This window comes from Lemur catta, chromosome X (genome assembly GCF_020740605.2).
Source record: "Lemur catta isolate mLemCat1 chromosome X, mLemCat1.pri, whole genome shotgun sequence".
NCBI lineage: Eukaryota > Metazoa > Chordata > Mammalia > Primates > Lemuridae > Lemur > Lemur catta.
The window spans coordinates 21023078-21043701 of NC_059155.1; the positions used below are offsets into that span (position 1 = coordinate 21023078).

The window sequence follows — 20624 nt, forward strand, 5'->3', positions numbered from 1 at the left end:
CTTGTCCAGGAAGCTTTTGAGGAAAATGAAATCACACAGATGGAAGCATTTTGAGTTAGTTAAAACCCATGACATCCATCCATGGTTTTCTTGCTCTCTCTTCTTTCTTTCCATTTGTCTCAAATGTAGTTTTAATGTATATGCAACTAAAACTCCTTCTCAATTGTTCATGCTAACTTTTTTTTGAGACAGAGTCTCGCTCTGTCGCCCAGCCTGGAGGGCAATGGCACAATCAGAGCTCACTGCAGCCTCCAACTCCAGGGCTCAAGCCATCCTCCTGCCTCAGCCTCTGAGTAGCTGGGACTACAGGCACACACAGCATGCCCCGCCATTTTTTTTTTCATTATTTTTAGAGATGAGGTCTCACTATGCTGCCCATCCTGGTCTCAAACTCCCAGTCTCAAGCGATCCTCTTGCCTCAGCCTCCTGAATCGCTGGGATTACAGGCATATGCCACCACGCCTGGCTAGTATTAAACCATGGCTCTGATCATCCAGAACTGCAGGCAAATCCTGAGATCAGTCCTATTTAGTTTTGGACTGCCTTTTTCCAGGGGACTTATCTTCCTAATTAGTTTTGCTCAGGCTAATGCAATGGGTTTATTCCCTTATAGCACACAAAGGCAGGGGCTGTGCTGGGTACCAAAGCCAGCAATTAATAGAAAATTTACACCAGAGACTTCACGAAATAAATGCTATGCACATGATTGCAGATCAAAATCTCATTATACTATACAGACAAATCACTCTGCTATAATGCAGTTTTGTAATAAGAACATCACTAGCACTCACATTTCCAAGATTTAGGATGTGAAGAGGAAATAGGGCTTATTCCTGCTTCTCATCTGGAAGCTCTAAGAGGGCAGAGTTCCTGTGTGCCTTGGCCACCACTATATCCCCAGCACCTGGCACAGGGCCTGGTGGAGTTGGTGCCCAATAAATATGTGCTGACGGAATGAATGAAAATAAAAGTGAATAAGGAATCTTTTCCCCAGTGTATGTTTTTGTCTGCTTTGTCAAAGATTAGATGGCTATATGAGGATGGTTTTATATCTGGATTATCAGTTCTGTTCCATTGGTCTGTGTCTCTGTTCTTATGATTCCTTATTCAGTAAATGGTCCTGGGAAAACTGGATAGCCACATGTAGAAGACTGAAACAAGACCCACACCTTTCACCTCTGACAAAAATCAAATCACGGTGGATAACAGACTTAAATCTAAGGTGTGAAACTATTAGAATTCTAGAAGAAAACGTGGGAGAAACTCTTACAGACATTGGCTTAGGCAAAGAATTTATAAAGAAGATCCCAAAGGCAATCACAGCAACGACAAAAATAAATAAATGGGACCTGATTAAATTAAAAAGCTTCTGCACAGCCAAGGAAACTGTCACGAGGGCAAACAGACAACCTACAGAATAGGAAAAAATTTTTGCATGCTACACATCCGATAAAGGGCTGATAACTAGAATCTATTTAGAACTCAGGAAAGTCTGCAAGAAAAAAATCAAACAACCCTATCAAAAAGTGGGCAAAGGACATGAATAGAAATTTTTCAAAAGAAGACAGAAGTATGGCCAACAAACATATGAAAAAAATGCTCAACATTTCTAATCATCAGGGAGATGCAAATCAAAACCACAGTGAGATATCACTTATCTCCAGTGAGAATGGCCTTTATCAAAAAGTCCCAAAACAATAAATGTTGGCGTGGATGCGGAGAGACAGGAACTCATAAACTGCTCGTGGGACTGGAAAGTAGTGCAATCTCTGTGGAAAGCAATATGGAGATACCCTAAACAGATACAAGTAGACCTACCATTTGATCCAGCAATCCCATTATTGGGCATCTACCCAAAAGAACAAAAGACATTCTATAAAAAAGACATTTGCACTCGAATGTTTATAGCAGCACAATTCACAAGGGCAAAGATGTGGAAACAACCCAAGTGCCCATCAATACATGAGTGGATTAATAAAATGTGGTATATGTATACCATGGAGTACTACTCAGCTATAAGAAACAATAGGGATATAGAGCACCTCTTATATTTTCCTGGATAGAGCTGGAACCCATTCTACTAAGTGAAGTATCCCAAGAATGAAAAAACAAGCAACACATGTACTCACCATCAAATTGGTTTCACTGATCATCACCTAAGAGTACATTTAGGAATAACATTAGTCTACGGCCATACCACCCTGAACGCGCCCGATCTCGTCTGATCTCAGAAGCTAAGCAGGGTCGGGCCTGGTTGGTACTCGGATGGGAGGAATAACATTAATCGGGTGTCGGGCAGATGTGGGGGAGGGGATGGGTGTATACATACATAATGAATGTGATGCGCACCGTCTAGGGGATGGACACACTTGAAGCTCTGATTGGGGGGGGGAGCAAGGGCAATATACGTAACCTAAACTTTTGTACCCCCATAATATGCTGAAATAAAAAAAAAAAAGAAAAGAAAAGTGGATGAATTAGCAAATGAAATGTTCCCAACCCAGTAGCAGAAGTGAGATCTCAACCATCTTCACATCTGCCCATTTGCTATTTGATGCCCTCAGGAAGCCTTTCTTGTCACCCTCTACTGCCATCCACTTTGCTGGATCAGGTCCCCTTGTAATGAATTCTCATGGCAGGCAGCTATTCTCCTGTGTAGCACTTATCACTGTGATAATTGTATAGTTATTTATGTCTGCCTCCACCACTAGATTGTAAACTCCTTGAGGGAAGGGGCCATGTGCATTTGAGGGGCATTATAATTCTCCCTCAGCTTTCTATTTCAAAAAATCTCAAACACAGAAAAGTTGGAAAATAGTGTAATGACAATCCACATACCCTCAACTTAGATTCAATAATTTTTAATATTTGTGGCCATGCAAACTTTCTATAGTGCTGTATCCTCTATACAGCTAGGTGAATATTGGGGTTTTGAATCTTCTCCCCACCCATAGGCAGTTGCTTTGGGACAGTTTCCCCAGGCTAACACCCCCTCCCACACACACTAACTGTGTAGGGCAGAGTTAGCCCCTGCAAGTTCTTTCATTTGGGAGAATGACCATTATTACCTGGATTGCTACTGGAGAAAGCATCAGTGTTCACACTGTGGGATCAGTTCAAGCCAGAATCAATGAGACGTTCTTTCAATGGGCCAACACTTAAAGTTTGGGCCCCAATGTGCAATGTTGAAAGAAACAGCTCAGTGCAAGAGCCAGGAGATGCAGCTTTTGGGGCCTATACTCTGGCTCACTAGGTTACCTTGGTCAAGTCATATAACCTTTCAGAGTACATATTATGTCGACAGAAAAAAGCCAAACTCTGTAAAATAATTTTAAAGAGATTTATTCTGAGCCAAATTTGAGGACCATGACCCGGAGCCACGCCCAAGAGGCCTTGAGCAAGTGGACTAGCTGTGGCTGGGTTACAGTTTGGTTTTACACATTTCAGGGAGACAGGGGTTACAGGTAAAGTCATAAATCAATACGTGGGAATCATACATTGGTTTGGCCCGAAAAGGTGGGCCATCTTGAAGCCGGGGGCCTTACAAGTCAGAGGTGGGTTTAAAGATTCTTTGGCTTGTAATTGCTTAAAGACATGAAGCTTTGTCTAAAAAGGCTTGGAATGTTTTAACATAGTTGCTGTTTATCAGAGATAAGCCACCGGACATAGATTTCTTGTGTAAATTGAGGGCCTGGAGGTTTGCTTTGCATACCCTTAGTCTTGCTAGTGAGTTACAAAGGAAGTCCCCAAGAAGGGAGGGGGCATGATGAGTATGACCTCCCTCCTCCTGGCAGGCAATTTAGTTTTAGGATATTCCTTTGGCCACGAGGGGGTCCATTCAGTCAGCCGGTGGGGGGGTGAGCCTTAAAATTTTATTTTAGTTCACAATTAATAGCAGCCCAAGCCACCTGAAAGGGTGGCCTTGATGATACAACAGGAAAATATCTAATCCCACAATTTCCTAACATCTAAAGATCAGTCGTGAGCTCTCCCTACTCTCGGCTGTTTCTCTCCCAAGCTGGCAGGCAACCTGCTGGGTTGCGTAGTCACAAACATCAGAAAAGAGCTGAGAGACAGAAAGGAAATGTATATCTTTCTCTTTACATTTGCCAGAAACTGCTTTTAGAATTTGTTTTATAGCCTCAAGGTGTTCCTGAGAAGCTCCCAGAAGGACAGCAGGGGGGCAAACACCAGGCCTTAGTTTCCTGCCCAAAACTATATCTCAGGGGCAAAATCACATCCTCTGCAATAGCCTGACTACATTACAGAGATAACCAAGCCTCCAGGAACAGAGAACAACCAAGAAAGATGGACAACCTGTTGTCTCACAGCTGCCTGCTAATTACTCCACGACGATTACTATTTTTTTCTTTTTCTCTTTGTCCCCACAAAATCAGCAGGCCACTTGGCCTCGCTGCTGGCACCCCCTTCTCTTTCTTTAGGATGCCACTGCTATCTCTCTGCTCTCTTTCTTCCCTCTCTCTCTCTCTCTCTCTCTTCTAAGAAGGATAAAAAACTTTTTTTACTTTTGTATATCTTAATTTCTTCATGAGAAATCTTTCTCTACCTGCGCCGTGAGCACCTACTAGGCTTTCCACCCTAACACCACTCAAGCCACCTCAGGGGCAGGGGGTGGAAGGGAGCATCCAAAAGATCTTCTATAGTTCTCTAATTATTTCAGTGTCCAGAATTTGTTTCTCTAACTAGACTGTAAGCTTCAAAGCCATGAACTATGTCTATTACTTTTTTGGGTAGAGTTGACAAGGGCTAGCCATGCTGGACACATATCAATCAGTCAAATAAATACTCATGGACACAGTGGAAAAATAATGTTGTCACACAGAGTCTTTTGTGGTGGTCATTCAAATTGGATGGGATTGTATTATGTACACCAGAATTGAACTTTCAAGTTGCATGCATGCAACATAGAGGCCCTACCCAACAACTCTAAGGCCTGTTTTAGTCACTAATGATGTTTAGCCACAGTAACACTTAACTGGCTCTGAAAAGGACACCCCCCCACACACACCAGGGCACTACTCCCATGGCACCATGCCTCAGAGCTCATTAAAAAGACCTCCTAAGCTAGCCACACTGAGGTTTACTCTCTAGGCTTCTCTTCCCAAACCCTGGATACATGCTTCTTGGAAGAAACAAGCAGCAACCAGACATCCAAGGTCTCCTGAGTTAATTCCATCTTCCCTGGTGAATTACAACCTCTTGCAGACACAAAGGCGAACAGAGAGACAAATGACACATAAACAAGAGCTTCATAGGCTGAGGGGAGGGGGGCTTGGAGAGTGACGTCAGTTTTCCCAGAAACCCATTTATCCACGATAACAAGGTCTCAAGTGCTCAGGCTGCTCTTTCAGCTTCAGAATCTGGAGTACAATTATGTTCTTCATCATACTGTATGGCAAGGCCAGCCAGACCAAACTGGAACCTTACAAAGCAAACCAAGTAGCCTTGAGCTACCCCCTACCCCGATCTGCAGAACAAAGGGGATCTCTGGGTTTCCTGAGTTGTGCCTGAGGTGAAGCACAACCTTCTGGAATGTTCCCCTTTGCAACATCTGCCCTGCAATACTAATCCAGGCAAGGAGGACTGGGGAGACAGTATGGACAGGTCGATGCAAATTCATTAGCTGACAAGAAAAATCATTAGTGTCATTTTTGTTCACTAAGGATGGAGCAAGTGTAATCCAGAAGACTAATTCCTCCACTTATTCCACTTAAGCTATGCCATAGCTAAAATGCAGGTAACAAGGAGCAGAAAAGCACCCTGGGAGCCCTCAAAACACTAAAGCGATAAATATTACAGTGCCATTCTTGGGGGGAAGAGAATTCTCTCAAATTCTTTCATCACAGAGCATTGTTTCCTATCTACTCCTGGTCCTTCCACATCATAACTGCATAGAGTTCTGTGCTGGGGCGTGCAGAGGGTGGGGGAGGTTCTTGCCTTTCCAAACAGGGACAAAAGGGTGGAATAAATTAATACATATCCTGTAGATCAACTACTATCTGATTCTGGATTCAGATTTCGAAAACAAATCAATTTCAATTACATCAAATACCTAGAGGCATTTTTTTTGCACTGGAATTTCATTGCATGAACTATTCCCATAAATAAGTAAGCTACAAGGTTTTAAAACATTTTTATGTAGTTCAGAGATTTTCATCAAGTAGTATTTGGTGTCATGGGATGTGACCTACCCCTTTCTCACGCTTCTTCCTCACCTTAAGGTGCTAGTGGGCTTCTTAAAATCCCAGATATCCATGGATGAACAGAAAAGCTAGGGTGTTGCCCCCAAATGGAATCATCTCCCTTTGCAACCAAACTTCTGGTCAAAAAAACAAACACGGGGCCTCACGTCACTTCAACATGATTTCCCTGCACATCCCAGGCCAGAAAACTTCAGCTCTTTAAATGAAGACTTTTTTTCCCCCCAGAGTCTGTCGCCAACAAAAAGAGAGACAGCACCCCTTTGGGAAGTCTCACACTTATTTTCCTGAGTCCCCATAGAAAGAAGCCAGCTCCACAGGTTTCGGCACACAAGCCCAGTTACACCGAACACGCACCCGTAACAGATCCCCAGAGGCCCGCTCAAAAATATGCCAAAATACGCAGCCTGCCACCTACAGGCCAGCCAACTGCACCCCACACTGACGCACAAATGGGACCCAGAGGCACACAGCACCAGCGGACATAGAGGGGTTCGGACACGGACACACACCGGAGGTGAGCACACTCAGAGAAACAGGCAGACTTATCTAGGGTCACAGACAGGACCCGGGCGCCGCCGCCGCCCGCCCAGGAAAGCACGAGTGCGCGCGCGTGCACATATACGCGCACACACCGATACACACACAGACGCAGTCACATATGTAATGCATATGGAGAAACCCTACCCCAGCCAGTCACCTCCCCGCCCCCCTCACCACTCACCGCCTTCTGCCCTAAGCTACCCCCAGCCCCGTGCCCTTCCTCCTGTGCAGGCGGGGGTCCCGGCGGGCAGCTGTGCGCAGGGGCGCGGCAAGGCCGGGGTGCCTGGGACCCGGAGGGCTCGGCGACTCGTGCGGCCATTCATTCGGCAACGCCCCAGCGGTGGGGCCGCAGCTGCAGCGAGGGAGGCGGCGGCGCTCACTGCAGCTCTCGGGCAACGTTAAGTTCGGCTGCCGGCCCGCAGGCTGTGCCAGCACCCCACCCGCCCGCCACCACCGTTCTCCGGGACAGGCTGGGGAAGTGAGCCGCTGACCCCAAGAGCAGAAGTCCCGCCGTGCCTCGGCTCCTGGATGCTGCCCACTGCCCTACTTGCGGCGGCGGTGGCGGCAGCCAGGTCTCCTTGACCCTCCCCAGGCCCCCGGCCGGGGCGCTGGCACCCAAGCCCCGCACTCACCACCTGGCGAGCTATATCGGTCGCTGCCATCGCTCCTGGGTCCGCCAGGGCTACCACGGGCGCCGCCGCAACGGGAGCTACCGCACAGGAAGAAGAGCTCCTCCGACAAAGAGAAAGTGTTACACTTCGGACGCGACCAAGTCCGGTGGGGGGAGGTGCAAGGGAGGGGCCCCCTCGCCGCTGGTCCAACCCCAACCTCCCCTCTGCCGCTTCCCCCCTCGGAAGTTGGGTATGAGGAGGGGGCGGATTTAACAACCCGCCTCCCCCGACCTCGAGCTCAGTTCCAATTCTCCCCGCAACCCCAGCTGTAGGCCTCTGCGAAGGGGGGCGGGGGCTCCCCTCGGTGACCACGTCCTCTGCCCTCCCCCCGCCACTGGGCCCCGTGGTACGTCCCGACCTCTGCTGGATTGTTACATCCCCCTGCTCCTTCTGACATCCCTGAGTCCCCAGACCCCGGAGGCTGGAGGGGAGCCCCTGCCCCTCCCCCCTCCTGCGCTCAGCTCAGCTACTGAGTTCCGCTGTCCTCCTCTCCCTCTTCCCGGCCCCCGGTACCCCCTCTTCCTTTCCCCCCGAGATCCCAGAGTGCTTGGATGGGAGCGCCTTGGCCACTGGAGTCTCCATGCTCTACTGTTGTTCCCTCGGTCCCCAATTGCCCGGGAGCGCCAATGAGGCGGAGCGGGGCGCGGGGGGGGGGGGGAGCCTGCGGCACCTGCCGCTCTACAGTGGAGCTTAGAGAGGGGGGTGTTGTGGGGAGCCGCACTGCGGCCCCGCACCTGAGCTGTGACACGCGGAGTCCGAAACCAGAAGTCCTGAGATGCCCCTTCTGCCCTGGGATTTCCAAGGCTCGGGCGCTGTGGCTGTAATTCCCTGGAGCCGAGCTCACCACCGTTGCACACTTAATGCAGACGGACACCACACGCCTCCCCTCCCCGAGCTCTGAACATTCAGCGTGAGCAGAGGCTCGGGCAACTCACCCCTTCTGGCGCCGGGGCGCCACGGACTCTCGGAGGAGGGGCTGGGGATGAAGGTTCTGGGTTCTATTGAGTGGGACGGAGGGGAAGGTGACGGAGAGTGGCCTCCAGTCACTGTCCCGCCCTCTGATTTCCCCTTAACTCTAATTCAGCTCGGGACAAGGCGGCTGATGGTGCGCACAGAACCTCCCAAGGCAGGAGCTGTGCCTGCCTGCTCTCCTTTTCCTCCCGGCCATCCGCCGCCGCAGGTCCTCTCCCTTGCTCTCCGCACCCCTCCACCTTTCCGGCCCTGACGCCCACCGCTCTCTCCCGGGATTGGCCCCTTGCTCGTTACTTGTAACTGGAGAACCCTGGCAGATTTGGTATGCCCGAGGCCTGAGCGGGCGGGACGCTCCATTCCACTCCTCCAAAGGGCAGGTTCCCTGGTCTCCGAGGGAAACTCAGCCTGCAAGAGGGACCCCAGATGGGGGAGTGGTGGCAGGCTTATGGAGGAAACCTGGGCCGCAAGGAGGTCCCAATGGAGCGTGGGAGGTGACCCCGCAGATGCCCACAGTGGGAGCCACTGAGGGAGAGGCAGGAGAGAGGAAAAAAGAAAAGCAGGAACCGGGGAGAGAGAGGGAGAAGGGACCCGACCCAGAGGCCCTGGCCTTGGAGAAGGGAGGAGACAAGGAAATGGAGTGGCCACAGGTAGAGCTTCCCTGGCGCCTGATTCCACCTGCTGGAGTAGTGCTTCTCACACTCTCTCAGGGAGCTCTTATGTACCCTGTGCTCCTTGAGAACAAGGACTGGCAAAATGTATCTCCAGGGCCAAGTGCAGGGCCTGGCATCAGGGAGGCACTCAAGCTGAAGGCAGAGGATGCTGAATGGGAGGGGAGGAGCAGAAGAAAGAAGAGACACAGTGAGGGAGTAGCAGTAGGGACAGTCATGAAGAGCCAAGTATTCAGGGGGTGCCCACTGTGCTCCATCATTGTGCTAGAGACCCAGGAGTGGCCTAAAGAGAAGAGCCTGGCACAACCAAGGACCAGTACAGGGGAGTTCTGGGAGGCAGAAGGCGCAGGCCCACAGGGGAGGTGGCAGTAGCAAGGAAGAGGGGCAGCTGGGGTCTCCGAGACCCTCTAGAGGGCCTGGAGGAGGGGCTGGGCCCTGGAGTGGGGTGGCAGTGACACGAGGGCATCAGGGCTATGTTTGAGGAACCACCATAAGCCTTGGGCTCCAACCGGATGGGGGCGGGGAGTCAGAGGTGACCAGCCGTTTCCAGGCTGGGTGTCTGGGAGAGGGGTCTTCCCTGGCAAGGGCTGGGGCATGGTGGACGGAAAGGGCCACTAACTCTGATCTGGACTTGGGATTTGGGTGGTGGCAGGACAAGAGGCGCAAATTAGGAAGCCAGAACTGAGAGGGCGGAGCCAGAGGGAGGGGGGCGTTGTGGGGCTCCCCGGGAATGCCCTCCCGCCTTAGCACTCCTCAGGGAGGGAAGCTCCCAGACATCTTGGCCAGGCGCTGCAGGCACCTTGACATAGAATCCTTGGTGTCCCACCCCTGTGCCCCACTAGGTCCGCCTGTTCCTACAGAGTACCAGAACCCTGTGGAGGCCTCCTCCTCCAAAATGCAGGACCTCAAAGACCTGGACCAAGTGTGCAATTCAAGTCTCCTGCTACCGTTTGGTTCCTCCGAGACCTGCTTGGCGCCGGCGGCTACAAGCCCCTCCTGGGGCCTGGGCCTCCCGGTTTCCATAGGGTGTGGGTCAGTGTGTGTTGGTCTTGATGTGAGTAGGTGTGCATCTGTATATGTGTCACTATGTGTTGGTGTGTACTGTCAGTGTGTCAGCTATGTGCCTGTATGTACATCTGTGTGTCAATGTGTGTGCTGGTGTGTGTTTACTTGTACATTTGTGTTTACTGGTGTGTGTGTCCGCCGCTGTGTGTGTATGTGAGTCAGCTCATCAGTGTGTATGTGCGTGTTGGTGTGTTTGTCAGTGTGTTTGTGTTTGTGTGTTTCAGTGTGTATCAGTGTATATTTCTGGTTTGCATTGATGTGTGTCAACATGTGTATTTCAGTAGTGTGTGTGTGTGTTTTGTGTGTGTGCGTGTGTGTGAATGTGTAGGGAGGTTTAGCTCACTGTGTTCTGGATTTTACATATCTTACCTCACTCAATCAGTGGGACAACTGAGAGGTGTGAATTATATAATGCTCATTTCAACAAAGAGGTTTGAAGGCTGTCTTGGTTGCTGCCTCCCAATCTTTGGTCCCAGGTCACCTTCCTGGGTACAGGGAAGAGGGGAGGGCTGAGGAGGCGAGAGGGCTCGTGAGTGGTCAGATGGGGAGTTTTCTTCGTTAAGTGTCTGTCTTCATTGATGAGTGAGGCCAAAAGAGCCCCTATATGAAGCATCCTCTTGAACTCTTGGGCACTGCCATAGACATGTATGTGTTCATGCTTGATGTGTTCTTGCAGGGTCCCTTGGGCCCAGCATGGTGTCTGGCAGGTGCTCAATCAATGTTTGTTGAGTGAAGGAATGAGCAGAAGCATGTCAATGAGGCATTTTCAGGCTTTCCACTGTCCTTAAAGAAGCTGGGCAAGCAGGTGACTGTCATTAGCATGCTAATGTTGTTTGTGGAGCCAGACTCCCCCGCCTGGGAGGGGAAGTGGCTACCCCTGCTAGACAGAAGTGGGCCCTAATTGGAGCCAAGCTTTACAAAGGTCACTCTGACTGCTGGAGAAGAGTGCTCATATTGGATAGGGGAGCATTAAGGGGGCAGGGAGGGAGAAGAGGGCAGTGAAATGAAGCCAAGAGCTCAGGAAAGGGCTTTGTCCTGCAACTGTGGCTTTGTGAAAGGAGAAAGAGAAGGACAGTAGCATTGGTCTCAAATGGAGAGGCCCTGAGAACAAGCTGAAAAGTAAGATCAGAAAGTTGGAGGAGGGAGACAAGGCGAAGCAGAGGGAAATGATCTGGGATTAACCAAATGCAGACAGTGCCGATTGAATCAGAAATTCACTGAAGGGGCTGAGTCAAGATGAACTAAGGATTCCTTTGTGCATTATCACCTGCTGCCCCTGGTTTTACATTTGTTTTTCTCCAGTGGTTCTCAAAATGTGGTCTTTGGCTAGCAGCAAAAGCATCATCTGGGAAGTTATAAGGAATGCAAATTCTCAGGCCCCACCCCAGACCTACTGAACCTGAACCTCTAGTACTGAAACCAGCAATCTGTGTTTTAACAAGTTTTCCAGGGAGTTCTGATTTGTGCCAAAGTCTGAGGACCACTGGTTTATCTGGAAATGTAGTCCTGGAGGGTTGGGACAAAGGACTGATAAGGTTTGGTAGGATATCGAGGGAAAAGTTTGAAACCTGAGCCATTGACAATAATGGCAGATCCTGGTGGACTTCTATGATGGGCAGCATGAGGGTATGGAGTGCCCAGGCTTGGGGAAGGAGTGCCAAATAAGGAGTAGAGTGGACCCATGTAGCGAGCTGGAAGGGTTTGAAAGATAAACTTTGCCTCCTTTGCAATTTTACATTCATTCCACAAATATTCACTGAATCCCAACTATACATTAGCAGCAACTGTGCTAAGTGCCAGAGGACTCAAGAAAAAATGGGTGACAAAACCCCTATCTCGACCTTAGGGCTCGCCCAGACCAGTGGCCAGATAGCTCCACAAATAACCAGTAATGTGATAAATGATATAATCAGTCAGGAGCAAGACCCTGCAGAGGAAAAGACCCAGACAGGTGAGGGAAGGCACCTCCAAGAAGAGCCATTTGGAGTGAGTCTGGAAGAATGAGTAGTGGTTTATCTGGCAGTCAAGGAGGGACAGCAGAGAGGACAGCATGTGTATAATCAGAAAGAAAGGACAGAGAACATAATAGGAGGAGGGGACAGTGGCTACAAAATGAGAATGGGAGATAAGATGGGGCCAGATCTAGAAGGGTCAGATTGGTCATACCAAGTTACTTAGACTTTTTCCTCCAGAATAGAGATTCTCAAGCTGTGCTCTCCAGGGACAAGGCCTACTCAGTCAGCGCCTGGAACAGTGCCCGGAGCAAATAGGATGCTCACAGTGCAAAAAAGGAAAGAAAGAAAGAAAAACAGAAAAAGAAAAATCAGTTAATGGGTAGAAATTTCTCTATTTTAACTTTTTTTTTACCATAAATTTTCCTAAATCTTTGACAGATGCTCCTACTTATCCTCTAGCAAGCAACAAAATGAACGAACAAGTAGCAAATGAATATGAAACAGACAATCCCAGTACTGATCATGCTTAATTCAACAGTTTACTTTTTCATGGACATCTGTGCTTGTGGCTATGATTTTATATTGCACACACATAATGTAGACATACTTTAAGCTAACAGAAGTGTTCTTTTGAGAAGTGTTTTATTTCATATGGTGTGATTTAATATATCAATTATTTCATGGTGTTCTGGAAAGAGCACCACCACATCCAGATGCTGTGCCACCTGAGCTAGTTGGAGAAACTATCCCTGAAGAGTTTTGAGCGGGGGAGTGACATGAACATATTTTCAATTTTGAAAGGTCACTCTGGCTCCAGCTGGAGAAAAATATTGGAGCAGAGGGTGATGAAAGCAGTTAGGACTTGAAAGTAAGGACACTGTTGTAGCAGTTCAGGCAAGAAATGATGGTGACAGTGGCATGGGAGTGGAGTGGCATAGGCGGAATACAGTCAGCATGAAAAGGGGCCACCCATTAAGGGCCTTATGTACCATGCTAAGGTTGCTGAAGTTTCAACCTGTAGGGAATAAAGAGCCTTTGAAGCTGTGTTTCTTAATGGGTGATACCCAAGCCGGCTGCATCAGAATTACCTATAGCGCTTCATACAGATGCAGAGGCCTGGACCCCACCTCAGATCTGCTGAATCAGAATCTCTGAATGGGAGAAGAAATGTGGGCTTATACCAAGCTCTCCAGGTGGTTCTGAGGCACATCATAGTTGGAGAACCACTGTATGCATAGTTACTGAGCAGTGGCATGGCACAGTCAGATCTATATTTACACAGATCATTTGAGTCACCACAAGTGAAGAACTGATTGAATGAAGGTAAGACTAGAGACAGGGAGACTAGTTAGGAGGATGCTGCACCAGTCCTAGGCTGGTATTATACATTGGGCAAGAGCCAGAACTCAAGGGAAGGCTGAGCTCCCCCAACCCACATCGCGACAAACTGGTTATCTTTATATCCTGGTTTGTACATACTTAATCAGACAAATGATATAATTTTGTGTTTCCTCAAACAATTCTTGTTTGCCAGATTAGTCCTCAGCAGTCTTCCCAGAGTCACAGAGTACAATCTTGTAAAATGTATTGAGCACTAGGGCACTGCACTAGGCACTGTGGGATGTGGAAAAAAATATAAAGTCAAGTTTCTATTCTCAAAGAACTTAAAGTCCAGCTGAGGAGACTAACACACACACGTGTCAAATAGAAAATATGAAATATGCCATAAGACAGTATCCAAGGTATAGTATAGACAATAAATACCAATATTCTACTTCTTGGTGGCAGTTACATGGGTGTTTGCTTTATAAATATTGATTTTGCTGTATCCTTATGCTTTAGGAATTCTTCTGGATGTGTTTTATATGTATATATATATGTATATATATATATATTTTAGTAGAGATGGGGTCTCGCTTTTGCTCAGGCTGGTCTTGAACTCCTGAGCTCAAGCAATCCTCCCACGTCGGCCTCCCAGAGTGCTAGGATTACAGGCGTGAGCCACCTCACCCGGCCTGGATGTGTGCTATATTCTGCAAGGAAAAAAAGGTTAAAAAAAAGACAGTAAGATCTGCAAGTTGAGTGACATTGATCAACAGCCCATAAACATGGTACAGAATCTAGAGAAACACAGTCTCTACCCAGTTGCCTTACAGTCCTCCGCAGATGAGTCACAAAGACTTCAAGAGTGTTGAAATACGAAGACACAGAGATGGATAAAGATGGTAATGACGCCTTAGTAAGATACTGGCTTCACCATCACCACCATTAGTCATAGATTAAGATAAGGTCTCCATTTGGTATCAATCTCTCAACACTTTGCATTTATGTACTGATTCTCTTTGTACCCATATACGTGTACACACATAGGTGCACACACACACTCACACACACACCCCCAGCCATCTGATTCCAAAGGAGAGTTCATAAAAGAAATAGCACATCCAGATCAAAAGAGAAAATTCAAACATGCTATTTCTAGTGGGTTGATGTAATTGCTATGATTAAGTTTTGTATTCATCTGGATTCTCCAGAGAAACAGAATCATTATATATATAGATATAGATATGATTTATTATAAAGAATTGGTTTACATGATTCTGGAGGCTGAGAATTCCCGCAATCTACTGTCTGCAACCTGGAGCCCCAGGAAAGCCAGTGGTATAAACTTCCAGTTATAGTCCAAAGGCCTGAGAACTGGGAAGCCAATGGTGTAAGTCCTAGTCCAAGGACAGCAGAAGACTGATGTCTCAGCTCAGCAGTCAGACAGAGAGAGCCAATTCAACCTTCCTCCGCCTTTTTGTTCTATTCAGGCCCTCAGCAGATTGGATGATGCCCACATTGGGGAGGGCCATCTGCTTCACTCAATCTACCAATTCAAATGTTAATCTCTTCCAAAATACCTTCACAGACACACCCTATTTCTGGGCATCCCTTGACCCAGTCAAGTTGGCATATAAAATTATCTATCATGAAATTTAAATATGATTTTTTTCAGCTTTCTGAAAGCAATAGCAAAAGGAAAAAATACTAGCTGGCATAGTTTTATGCATTTCCTATACACAAAAGTCACTATACAATTCATTAACCCCACAAATGTTTATTGAGTCCCTACTGCATGTCAAGTCTTAGACTAGATGCTAGCAATCAATGGTGAGCAAAAGCAGACTTGGTCCCTCTCTTCATGGAGCTTACAGTCTAGTAGGGAAGACAGACAATAACCAGATAATCACACACACATAAATGCAAAAATAAAACTACAATAAGAGCAATTAAGGAGGTATTTATGCTGCCCTCAGAGACTATAATGGTAAGGGGTGGGGACAGATTTTACTTAGTCTAGCAATCTAGCATGTCAGTCCAGGAGGCTTCATGGAGAAAGTGATGTTTGAATTGAGATCAGAAGATTAAAGAGGAGTCAGCAAGGTGAAGGGAGGATGGGAGTAGGAAGAACCTTCCAGGCAAAGGGAAGGCCATATATACATGAAGACTCTATTCAAGAAACAGAAAGAAAGCTGGTGTGGCTGGAGTGCACAGGGACCAGAGTGGCATGAAATGAGATGGGAGCAGTGGGCATAGAGCAAGACACGCAGGGCCCTAGGCTACTGTAATACTATAAGCAACGGGAAGCCACCGAAGGGCTTAGGACAAGAGTGTAACATGATCAGATCCATATTTTGAAAAGTTCCCTTGGTTTCAGTGTGGAGGATATATTGAAGGCATGAAAGAGTAGAGGCAAGAAGATCTGTTCGGAGGCTACAGCAGTGGTCCAGCTGAGAGATAGTGGAGGCTTGTAATAAGGTTGTGGAAGTGGAGATGAAGAGATGCTATTCGGGAGATATTTAGAATGTAATGACAACCTAGCCTTGGTGATTTGGGAGATGAGGAAGACAAAGACACCAAGGACAATTCTGAGGTTTCTGGCATATGTGGTGGTACATTTTATTGAGCTGGGGAACGCTGGAGAACCTCTGATCTGGGGAAGTGGAGAAAGTCTTTGGCTTCAGTTTGCGATGTGTTGAGTTTCAGATGCTTTTGAGACATTAAAGGGGAAGATGTCAAGTAGGCAACTGCAGCTCAGAGGAGAGATACAAATATAGAAGTCACTGGTATATAGTTGATACTTAAACCCAGGGGAATAGATGGAATTAGCTAGGGAGAGAGCAGAGAAGAGAAAAAGACTCAAGACTAATCCCTGGAAAACACCGTTTAGAGGTAGAAAACAAGAGGAAGAACTCGAAAAGGCAACTGAAAAGGAGAAACCAGACAGGATGGAGGAAAACCGGATCATGTGTCTCTGAAACCCAAGGACAAGAGGATTTCAAGAAGGTAATGGTCAATAGAACTGAATACTGCCAAGAGGGTAAGGGAGGTAAGAAAAAACTGTGCACAGAATTTAGGTCATTGAGCTCAAGAAGAGATGTTTTAGGAGAGTGACGGTGTCAAAAAATGGCTTAAGTATGTTGAAGAATGATTGGGAAATGAGTGAATGGATTCAGCAAGTACTGTACAGCCAATTCTTTGAAGAAATTTGGCTGTGAAGGAAAACAGAGATGGTATGGTGGCTGGAGAAGGCCGTAGGGGTCAGAGTTTCTTTAAAGATAGCAGAGAAGGCTGGGGGCGGTGGCTCAGGCCTGTAATCCTAGCACTTTGAGAGGTCGAAGTTGGAGGATCGCTTGAGGCCAGGAGTTTAAGATCAGCCTGGGCAACTTAGTGAGAACACATGTCAACCAAAAACAATTTTTTTTTAATTAGCCAGGTATGGTTAGATCCTCAGGTGGTGTGTGCCTGTAGTCCCAACTACTCAGGAGGCTGAGGCAAGAGGATCGCTTGAGCCCAGGAGTTTGAGGCTGCAGTGAGCTATGATTGCATCACTGCACTCCAGCCTGAGTGACAGAGTGAGAACTTATCTCTAAAACAAAATTAAAAGATGGCAGAGAAGACTCAAGAATATTTAAATGTAGTCAGAAAGGATTCAGTGAGAGGCAGTGATTTAAATACACACAGTAGTGTGCTGGGAAATGTTTAACAACTGGCTCTTCAAGTAAAAAACAAACAACCCTGATAGGCATCATTTGCTGATTTCCATGGTGTAAATACTCTCACCATGACTGATTTCAAGCTATCAATATGATATTTCAAGCCCTGCAAGCAGGCTCTTGTACACCACTGACAGGAGAAAGAAGAATTGAAATTTTCATTGTCACTCTTGAGCATTCTTATCAAAAAAAAAACAACAAAATTTTCAGTTATTAGCCAATTGTATTTTTTATTTTATGAATTCCCTGTACATGTCCTTTGCCCACTTTTATGTCAAAACACTTATCCTTCTGGGTTCAAGACTAGGTTTTAAAAAAAAGAAACACTTATCTTTTTCTTGTTAATTCATATGAGGTCTTTATATATGAATATTAATCCTTTCTCATTAATTTTATTTATGGTGGATTTTTGTATAAAGGGGTTTAAAATATTTATACAGTCAAATCTATCAATATTTCCTTTTAAGATTTTTGCCCTTGGTGTTCTACTTTTTATTATAAATTACTAAATTGGCACTCTGCTTTGATTTATGTAAATTTGGCTAGAATGAATTATCTTTCTGAGGCTGAAGTGTTTTAAATTGAAAAGGGGAAGAATAGATCATGGATCTCAGTAAATTCACCAAGGTCTGAGCATCCTTTGTGGTCTCTTGGTGACCAGGCAACACCCCTAACCTAGGTTGATATTTGCAAATATCACTTGCAAAGAGCTTGCCCCCTTCTTTTTAAATTTCTACTCCAATGATTTGAATCTGGGTTTCAATTGCCTGTACAGATATTCTCTCTGCCATGGCAAATACACATTCAGGGACCTTTAGTAAGTTGGTGACATGGTTTCATCATAACCTGTGAAAAGGGACTTCAAAAGATAATCAGTCACAGTATTTTGCTCCTGTTAGAAGTAATTAAGATAAAATTGTAACCATTGACTTTGGCACATATTTTCTGTAACTCAACTGGTCAATATTAAATAACTTTATAAATAGGGTCAATCACCTGGGGGCATATTGACTTGCAGCTAATTCAACCAAGCAGACTCATGGGGAAGTCATGTTACTTAAAATTAGACATTCCGTAGTGTCAATCTTCAGCTGAGGGACCAAGCCAAGGATATAGCCAGGGTTTAAAGGGGTAGATAAATTGGTGAAATAAATTCATTTATTCAATAAAGGTTTACAGAGCATCTTGTATGTACTGAGCCCTGTATGTGACATTGGGGATACAGCAGTGAACAAACGCTGTTATGGAACTCACAGTCTGGCTAAGAGTGGGGGTTGGGGGAGACAGACACACAGATTTTTTTTTTTTTTTTTGAGACAGAGTCTCGCTCTGTTGCCCGGGCTAGAGTGAGTGCCGTGGCGTCAGCCTAGCTCACAGCAACCTCAAACTCCTGGGCTTAAGCGATCCTACTGCCTCAGCCTCCCCAGTAGCTGGGACTACAGGCATGCGCCACCATGCCCAGCTAATTTTTTTTCTGTATATATTTTTAGTTGTCCACATAATTTTCTTGCTATTTTTAGTAGAGACGGGGTCTCGCTCTTGCTCAGGTTGGTCTCGAACTCCTGACCTCGAGCGATCCACCTGCCTTGGCCTCCTAGAGTGCTAGGATTACAGGCATGAGCCACCGCGCCTGGCCTTCACACAGATTATTATAATACAAAGTGATAAAGAGAAGAATGAGCTGGGCGGCTCACGCCTGTAATCCTAGCACTGATTCTGGGACACCGAGGCAGGAAGATCGCTTGAGATCAGGAGTTCAAGACCAGCCTGAGCAAGACCAGCTAGAGCAACAGTGAGACCCTGTCTTTATTAAATAAATAAATAATAAACAATTTTAAAAAAGAGAAGAATGAGATGCTCTGGGATCCTCAGGCATGGGTACCTAATTCAGACTCAGGTAATTAAGTAAGGCTTTACAGATGTGGTGATAACCAAGCTGAGGCCTGAATGGCAGTAGGAGTGGTTGGGTAAAATAGGCAAAAGAAATTATCAAATTATCAGGAGGAGGTCTATGTATAAAACACTAGTAACCAGAAATAGGCTGGGAAATGCCAGATGGTCAAACAAAAGCACAAGGGTGGACTACAGTGGTGTGAGTCCATTATCTTGAACTGGAGTCAAAATTGAGGATGAGCATAGATACATATGTAGGGGTTGGGGAGAGAGGGATTAGGTTCCAAACTACATGGACATGGGGCATAGGGATTTTTAAAAAGATCTCTAAAGTAAGCAAGGCAGAAATGCCTTGCCTCAAGTGCAGACGGGACTTTCTCAGACAGGATAAACACCCTTCATCTAAGGTTGCTTTCATATAGTGTGCATCACCCCAGATCCTTTAAGGGGTCCTTGATGTGGCCTTTGCAGTACTTGAGATATTTCTATAACCACGGCAAGTGACTGGTTAATGTCATGCTCCATACTGTAGAACTTGAGGACTCAACAAACTTTTTTTTTTTTTGACACATTGGCAAAGAATCAAAGCTGCTTCCTGAGGAAGATCTGGGCTTCACTGCAAGTAGCTTCATGGCCTACTTCCGTGAGATGTCCTATGACCTCCCATTCAGGTGACACCAGAGGTCAAGCTTCTCAACTTTCATAATAGAATATCTACAAACCACCTTCTCTATTGGTTTCCAAAATAAATGCATTAGCCCTCAGTAAACATTTTTATTTTTGAGATAAAATACTAGCTCTCTAAGCCTTTATCAGAGATTACAGGCTTAAATAACCTGCCATGGAGATCTGATCACAAATCTAGCTAAGAGAGCTGAAATGTTAGAAAAGTTTAAAGCAGGATGCCCACATGTTTTTCCATTGTAGGTCACATTGAAAAATGCAGATATGTATAGGCCACATAAACTGATAATCATGGTGAAATAGGGCTTGTTGGCTATTCAACAATATGTACTGTGGGTACCATAATACAAAAACATCTCAAAGAAGTTTAATCAACTGTATTCACTCAAAAGTGCACATTTATAGGCCTATTGTTGATCAGTGGTCAATTTCGATTGATCTAATAATAAGACTAGAACAGTGGTGTTTAACAAAATGAACTGGAACAGCAGGAGCTATTCAGTCTGGACCTGTCTCACGCTGACTCCAGAGACAGACTCCTGATGGGGGCATCATTTTGGCATTTTTAAGAAAGAGAATGTACTTTCAACTGCATCAGGAAGACCCTAACCTTGTGTAGAGCTTGGCTATCCAGCCCAAGAGGTTGGTATCATGTTCATCTGCAAAATTCTAGGGATAGTGTACTTCTTGGTAGATCCAGTTCACTGAGCTGAATGTTGATACACACTGGTAGGGGGCTTGATAATTTAGTTGCAGGCAGGGTATAAATAAAGAAAAAGTCTGTACTCCCAAGGCAATCATTAAATTGTCTTTAAAATTACATATTTTTGTTTATGAAAATAAAGAATTGTTTATACTCATCAAAATTTATGAACAAGGTAAATTCTGTGGTATGTGAATTATATCTCAATGA

General features: G+C 46.1%; 1 protein-coding gene across 8 annotated transcripts in view; it reads right to left on the reverse strand.

Annotated features, from left to right (window-relative positions):
• The window catches only part of SEPTIN6 (septin 6), a 66297-nt gene extending 58564 nt beyond the window's left edge, over window positions 1-7733 (reverse strand). For all 8 annotated transcript variants that reach the window (XM_045538744.1, XM_045538742.1, XM_045538745.1 and 5 more), the window contains exon 1: window positions 7397-7733. In XM_045538744.1, the coding sequence (XP_045394700.1) occupies window positions 7397-7426 (30 nt within the window). In that variant the 5' untranslated portion in view covers window positions 7427-7733. The remainder of the gene's footprint in view (window positions 1-7396) is intronic.
• Window positions 7734-20624: the final 12891 nt, after the last annotated feature.